Below are 7,824 nucleotides of genomic sequence, written 5' to 3'. Positions count from 1 at the left end.
CACACACACAGCTCCATGTGACACGCACACACAGTTCCACGTGACTCACACACACAGCTCCGTATGACACACACACATACACAGCTCCATGAGGTGCACACACCCTCCCCCCCTTAATAGTTTAAATCCTCCCGAGCAGCTCTAGTGGACCTCCCTGCCAGTATATTAGTCCCCTTCCAATTTAGGTCCTTGACACTGATCCAGTTTCCTCAGAACCAGGTCTCAAAGTGAACAGAACCTCTGACACTCCTGTTTATATCTGTCAGCCAGGGCTCCCTGATTGGGGTCCAATCAGGGAACTCATACTCTGTAAGGTCCTTCTGGCTAGCCTCACTACAATCACTACAAGGTGAATAGGATAGAGTCAGGACACAAATCAGCTATGAGTTAACTGAATGATGAAATAGGTTGGATTGTCTTCTTCCTATGAGGCCACAATTATCTCAATTTATTTATGTAGTACAAAGGTTATTATAATTGCAATTAACTGAATGCCCCTTGATTTCTATCTCTTCACATTTTTTTTTCCTTTGAAAAGTCTTTTGCTGAAACAAATTGTAAAGTTCCCTGTTCACACAAGCACCTCTGCAAAATGCCATTCAACAAGGTTAATCAAACGAATCTGACAGATTGTTGACCCACAACATAACCTGACAGCCTTACTGTAATGAGAAGCAGATTTATTAAATCATGGATTGAAAATCTAAATGAGATTTTAATTTGATTAAACCATGAGTTAAAGTTACAATTTGAACTTTTCACACATATGCAAATTACTCTCTCTTAGATTATTAGCAATTTTGACCAAATTGCTTACAAATTAGTGTGATGTTTTCATTAAAGACCAAGTCCCATTTCAGAATATGTACTCACTTTTCTTCCTCTCAAGCAAGCAGTAAATATAAGAAACAGGAGCTGAGCAGCCCTACAATCATTTAAGCTTACTTGCCATTTAATAAAGTCATGACTGATCCTCACCTTCAACTTTACTATCCTGCCTGATCATCATATCCCTTCATTGTCTTACACTCCAAATATCTGTCAGTGTCAGCCTTGAATATACTCATTGACTGGGTATCCACAGCTCCATATAGCAATACCAACAAGTACAACAATTTCACTGTTTGCTATGGTGGCATGTGAACGCATATCACCAGAACAATAGCCTTGGAATTATTAAGATGGTGATAATACCATTAGGCTACTGCCACTATCACTTTTTAATAGCTTCTCAAAATTTCAATGACATTTTAAAAGAAATATTATGAAATGTTTTGAAACCATCAATCAATCTATAAACTCTGAACCCACTATTGAGTTAATTGTAGCTTTTGCAACTCAGCCAAATATTCATGATGACATATTAATAGCATAAATATCAATAAAGAACATTATTGAACTACATGGAAGATAGTAGTGATTTTGTTTCTACCCATTATCAGATGGCTTATGAAAGCTGTCTAGTGGCGTTTCTTTTTAACTCTGCCTGACAAGATGATTTCTTACTTGGACCACATTAAGGGCATTTCACTCAGCCACATTAGGAGCATTTAAGCAGTCCTTGGATAAGCATATGGATGATGATGAGATAGTATAGGGTGATGGGCTTAGATTATTTCACAGGTTGGTGCAAAATTGAGGGCCAAAGGGCTATTCTGCGCTGTTCTATGTTCTATTTATTAAAAAGTAGTGAAAAACAGCACAAGGTGAGTCACTATTACAAGGACCAGTGCAGATGTGTCGGGCTGAAAGCCCTTGTAGCCATTCTTTGATTCCATGAAAGTAATTGTTGGCACAATACTTTTTCTAGGGCCAGATGCTTCAAGACATTTCAGACCAAAATTCTCTGACTTTCCTTACTACATTGGTGAGAGTCAACATGTATCTGCTGAAAGTACTGGAAATCTAAACTACTTATATCGTGCTGCACCTTATGGTTCATATCAGGTACCCAAGCAACATTACGTGGGAGAGATTGGCTGGGGATGGTGTTTAGGCCCGAAATTAAACAAATCCAATCTCTTAAGTGGCATGCAATTCAAGGTACTGAACTTATTACTTAAAACATCATTACTTAAAATGTCATTGTTATTTGTTAACACAAAACTTGTATTGTTGAAAACACCATTTTGTCAAAGCTTTTCATCTTGCATTCATCAGGTCAATTCATAAGAAATGCTAATTTAAAAAGGAAAACCAACATTTACAATATGTTGGCTAATTTTGGTGGTTTTGACAGGAACTTTCAAAAGTTGACTGGGGGAGGCTGTTCGCAATTAAAGGGCTGTCTGGCAAGTGGCAGGCTTTCAAAAGGGAGATAACGAGTTTAGGGACAGCACTTTCCTCCTGGTATGAAGGGCAAAATTGGCGTGAGTGGGGAGCATTGGATGACAGAGATAATTGAGGCTCTAGTCAAGAGAAAGACGTGTCAAGTATAAGCAATTGGGATCAAGTGAATCCCTTGAGGAGTAGAGAGGATGTGGGGATATCTACTTAAGTAAAGTAGAGGAATGGAATTGACTTAAAGGGAAATCAGGAGGACAAAAAGGCGATGTGAGATAGCTTTGACAGGTAAGGTAAAGGAGAATCCAAAGAGATTTTGCGAGTATATTAAGGGCAAAAGCGTAATAAGGGAGAGAATAGGGCCCCTTAAAGATCAGTGAGGTCATCTATGTGTGGATTCACAGGAGATGGGTGAGATCCCTTAAACAAAAAATTCTCATCAGTTTTACTGTGGAGGAAGACATGGAAGCTAGGGAAATAAATGATGATGTCTCAAAAAAAGTCCACATTATAAAAGAGGAGGTGCTGGAGGTCTTAAGACACATACAAGTAGATAAATTCCTGGGACCTGACCAAGTATATCCTAGGACATTGTGGGAAGCTAAGGAAGAAATTGCACAGCCTTACAGAGATATTTATATCATCGAAAGCCACAGGTAAGGTTCCGGGAAGATTGAAGGGTGGCTAATGTACCATCATTTAAGAAAGGCTGCAAGGAAAAGCTAGGGAACTACAAACTGGTGAGTCTGATGTCAGTGGTGGATAAGTTGTTGGAGGAGATTCTGTCATCTTGTCCTTAGTTATGAAAAATAATTGTCAACCTGCACTCATTTAGAATTCAGTGGAGATTCAACACTTAGAATTGTTACAATCGATAGAAAGAATCGACTCTCAATCTCCAAGTATGTGGAGTGGATCAAACCTGGGTCCAGGAGGTGAAAAACGTTGCAAGTGAATTTCCTTCCATAACGGTGGTGGAAGTGTGGTAGAGACGGTGTTTCCATATTTAAACAAAGTTGCAGTAGTGTGTGGAAGGAGCTCATGAGAAATTTATCCCGTTGTACTTACTCTTATGGTGTCTAGACCTTTTATAATGTCATATATGGGAATGAAGAGCTTCAATAGAAGTTTAAATTGCACTTACATAAATGTGTCTAAATGATAATACTTCAGGAGCTAACCAGGCAGTAATCAAATCCAGACTTCTTTATTCTAATGATTTATAATCACCCAATCATTTATTTACAAGAATCCATTATCTCGTATGCTTTTAAATAATGCTGGTTGATTGCCTGTAATATTGCTGTCATAGTTAAGTTTGCATTTGTGTACCTATAGTTCCTTTGGGTATTACATTCCTTTGATTGTTGCGAAGCTTTAAATTCTTTTTTTGTCTTTCTATTTGATTTTCCCAATAACCCTCACTTATCTTCCTCATTGTAATCTCTAAATTTTTCTGACATTCTTAAACTCTGTTCTTCTGAAAAGATCACCCTGGAGTTCCCTTCCTCTCTATTTTGCAGACATCTCTCACATCCCTTTTCTATTCAGTGAGGGTACTTGGGTAATGGCCTGATGAAGAAAATATAATTGAATACATATTAAAGTATAAACATCTACCTAAGTAAAGCAGAAGAATGCAATTGACTGAAATGTTCGATAGAAAGCCTCCTTCTGTGCTTTAATAATTTGATGACTTTAGTATCTCTGCCTACAAGAGCAGATCAGAGGCTAGGAATTCTGCTGTGAGTAACTCCCATCCTGACTCCCCAAATGCTGTCCACCATCCACAAGGTACATTCCAGAAGTGTAATAGAATGCTTCCCACTTGTCTGGATGAGTGCAGAATCTTGACACCATCCAGATCAAAGTAGTCAACTTGATAGGGGTCTCATCCTCAAATACTCCCTCCAGCACTGACACTGAGCAGAAACACTGTGTATCATCTACACAGAAATTCACCAAGGCTCCTGAGATGGCACTTTCCAAAGCAGTAAGCGGTGCCATCCAGAAGACACAGGCGGTGGACACATAGGAATGCCCACTACCTGAAAGTTCCCCTCCAAGCAGCTCACTACTCTGACTTGGAAATGTATCACCATTCCTTCACTATCACTGGTTAAAAATCCTGGAACTCCCTCCCTGACAATATCATGCTGTACCTTTATCGAATAGACTGCAGTGGTTCAAGAAACCAGCTCACTACTATCTTCTGAAGAACAATTAGCAATTGGCAACAAATGCTGGTCCAAACAGTGACACTTCCATCTTCTGAATAAATAAAGTTGCATTAAATAAACATCTCTCACCATTTCTGTTTGTATTCTTCTTTTTCCTTTATGTTTCGCAGTCTATCCCTCACCTGTCATGGAGGTCTGAAGAATTTTCCTCAATCAAGAGATACACTCAGGTTATCTTACAATGGGCACCAAGCCACAAGTCACCTTTCAAGCATTTGAAATTATGTTTCATGATGGAACATTGACATTCAGGGCTACACAGAGACGAGCAACCAAATGTAAGATGAAAGCAGTGCCATTTATTAAAAAAAAAGTGCAAAATGATGTCAACTGTGCCACCAAAATGGACTCAGTAAGTTTCCTTCTTCTCCCTTCTCTACAACAAAGAACAAAGAACATTACAGCCCAGGAATGGGCCCTTCAGCCCCCCAAGCCTGCATCAATCCGTATTTATCTAAATATGCTGCCTATTTTCTAAGGATATGTACCCCTTTGCTCCCTGTCCATTCATGTATCTGTCTAAGTACACCTTAAATGACACTATCGTTCCCAGCTCCTCTGGCAACGCATTCCAGGTACCACCACCCTCTGCATGAAGAACTTTCCACATATATCTCATCTAAACTTTTCCCCTCTCACTTTGAACTCGTGACTCCTAGGAATTGAGTCCTCCACTCTGGGGAAAAGGTTTCTTACTATCCACCCTTGTTCTGCAGCTGGGTCTGGATGTCTGCTTGACTGTGGAGCTGTTTGGCCCTGGAGTTTCTGTTGGGTGACCCTGGGAGTACTTGTGTCCGGACAAAGTAGACATTCTGAGGGTCTTCTTGCCAGCTGAAAATTGACCCTCCTCGGTATGAATTTTGAAAGATCAGTGGGGTCAATCAGGCAGGGTGGAGGTAGACCTCTACCTCTGGAGTGACAGCCTCTAGAGTGACCTGAGTGTTTGGGTAATCACGTGACTGGCACCTCCCCCAGCACCACCCTTTTCCTTGTGAGGAAGGGGAAACTGGAGGTACACCAGGCCTCCTGTCACTATATCTTTGGTCCTGAGGACTAATGATTGTGGTAGTGGAACGCAGGTATGTGTGGCTCTCCAGTAGACCTGCGGGTGCTGGGCCTAACATCAACCAGTCTATGCAAGCAGCACTGATGCAGCTTCTGACCAATAAGGGCAATTATGTCCTCCATATCTGTCTACCATTGCTGCTCCTCACTGCATGTGGATGAAGTCTCTGACTGCTTTAACCACAGGGTCCTTACCTGCCTGGTCTCCGGCAGTCCTCTGAGTACCAGCAGCCTGGAGAGTTTCTTCCTCGGCCAGCTGTGGGACTCTCACAGTGAGGTGCTCACCAAATTGTGGTCACACATTTTCTATGGCTAACATTCCTACCAAGGTATCAGTATCTGAGCTGAAGGAATGTACAGGGGGCAGCCTTGATGGCAGCTTTGTACTCTCATCCTCAGAGGTCAGGAAGTTGTTTTCTGGGGGAGCTGTCCATTTGACGTGCGTTGGTGAAGATGTAGCAATACCTGCAAGGCAAAAGACAGAGAAGGGTTTGCAGCCTGTGAGGTTTTATTTTTGTTTTTCATTCACTCATGGGATGTGAGGTTTGCTGACTGGGTCAGCATTTATTCCCCATCTGTTTAGAAGGTGTTGATGAGCTGCCCTCTTGACTGTTACAATCCATGTGTTCCAGTCCAGGTGGACAATCTATGCCGGTTGGGAGGGAATTCCAGGATTTTGACCCAGTGACAATGAAGGAACAGTGATATATTTCCGAGTCAGGATGGCGAGTGACTTGGAGGGGAACTTGCAGGTGGTGGTGTTCCCATGGATCTGCTGCCTTTGTCCTTCTACATCTAAGTAGTCGAGGGTTTGGAAGGTGCTGTCTGAGGATCTTTGGTGAATTTCTGCAGTGTATCTCGTAGATACTACACACTGCTGCTCCTGAGTGTCAGTTGTGGAGGGAGTGGATTTTTGTGGATGTGGTGCCAACTGAGCGGGCTGCTTTTTGCTGGATGGTGTGGAGCTTCTTGAGTATTATTGAAGCTGCACCCTTTCAGGCAAGTGGGTGTATTCCATCATACTCCTGATTTGTGTCTTGTAGATGTGGATAGGCTTTATGGAGTCAGGAGGTGAGTTGCTGCTGCAGTATTTCTAGCCTCTGACCTGCTCTTGTAGATATTGCATACATATGATGAGTCCAGTTGAGTTTCTGATAATGGGGTATTAGTGATGGTAACACCTTTGAATGTCAAGTGACCATGGGATACATTGTCTCTTATTGGAGATGGTCATCATCTGGCATTTGTATGGCACAATTGGTACTTGCTATTTTTCAGCTTAAGCCTGGATATTGTCACAAATATCTGAGGAATCACAAATGGTGCTGAACATTGTGCAAACATTGGTGAACATCTCCACTTCTGACTTAATGATGGAGGGGAATTATTACTGAAGATGGTTAGGCCTAAGACACTGCCCTGTGGAACTCATGTAGAGATGGTCTCGAGTTGAAAGGCTGACCTCCAACAACCACAGCCATCTTCCTATATATGACTCCAACCATCAAGAGATTTCCCTGATTCCCTTTCGACTCCAGTTTTGCCAAGGCTTCTTGACATCACACTTAGTCAAATATGGCCTTCTGGTGAGAAGTAGTGTGCAATTAATGAGACTGAAAGGGGAATTAATGTGAGAGTTTCAGGGAACAAAGGATGTTACTTACTCCATTGGCAAGACATGGATGTTTCAGTAACCAAAAGAGAAAATGCTGGAAAATCTCAGCAGGTCTGGCAGCATCTGTAAGGAGAGAAAAGAGCTGACGTTTCGAGTCTAACTGACCCTTTGTCAAAGCTAAAGAAAAGGGAGAAATAGGGAGGTATTTATACCAGGCTGAGAGAAGGTGAGTCATGGCTCCAGAAGCAAAGGTAGCACTAAAGAGGTGATAATGACAGTGCATAGAGAGATTATAGGGAGATTAGGAGCTGGGAATGACCAAGGCTGAAGCCAGTGCTATGTGACAGAATATGTAGGGGATGGGGGGGAATGGGTGAAGCAGAGGCAAAATGGAAAACACCTTTCACCTCACCAGCCTTCACATGCAAAGAATAATCCTCCGCCATTTTTGCCAACTCCAACACGATGCCACCACTAAACACATCTTCCCCCCTCCCCTTGTCTGCATTCCGCAGAGATCGTTCCCTCCGGGACAACCTGGTCTACTCCTCCATCACACCCAACACCTCTCCCATCACACACAGCACTTTCCCATCACACCCAACACCTCTCCCATCACAC

The 7,824-nt window shown here is 42.1% G+C and overlaps 1 protein-coding gene across 1 annotated transcript in view; it reads left to right on the top strand.

Annotated features, from left to right (window-relative positions):
* LOC122539241 (uncharacterized protein C4orf45) overlaps positions 1–7,824 on the top strand; it is a 39,076-nt gene that overhangs the window by 3,396 nt on the left and 27,856 nt on the right. The window contains exon 2 of the mRNA XM_043673943.1: positions 1,811–2,043. Within this exon, the coding sequence (XP_043529878.1) occupies positions 1,811–2,043 (233 nt within the window). The remainder of the gene's footprint in view (positions 1–1,810; positions 2,044–7,824) is intronic.

This window comes from Chiloscyllium plagiosum, chromosome 32 (assembly GCF_004010195.1).
Source record: "Chiloscyllium plagiosum isolate BGI_BamShark_2017 chromosome 32, ASM401019v2, whole genome shotgun sequence".
Classification (NCBI taxonomy): Eukaryota; Metazoa; Chordata; class Chondrichthyes; order Orectolobiformes; family Hemiscylliidae; genus Chiloscyllium; species Chiloscyllium plagiosum.
The sequence above is the reverse complement of the archived record's forward strand: the minus strand, read 5'-3'. Positions and strand labels throughout refer to the sequence as shown.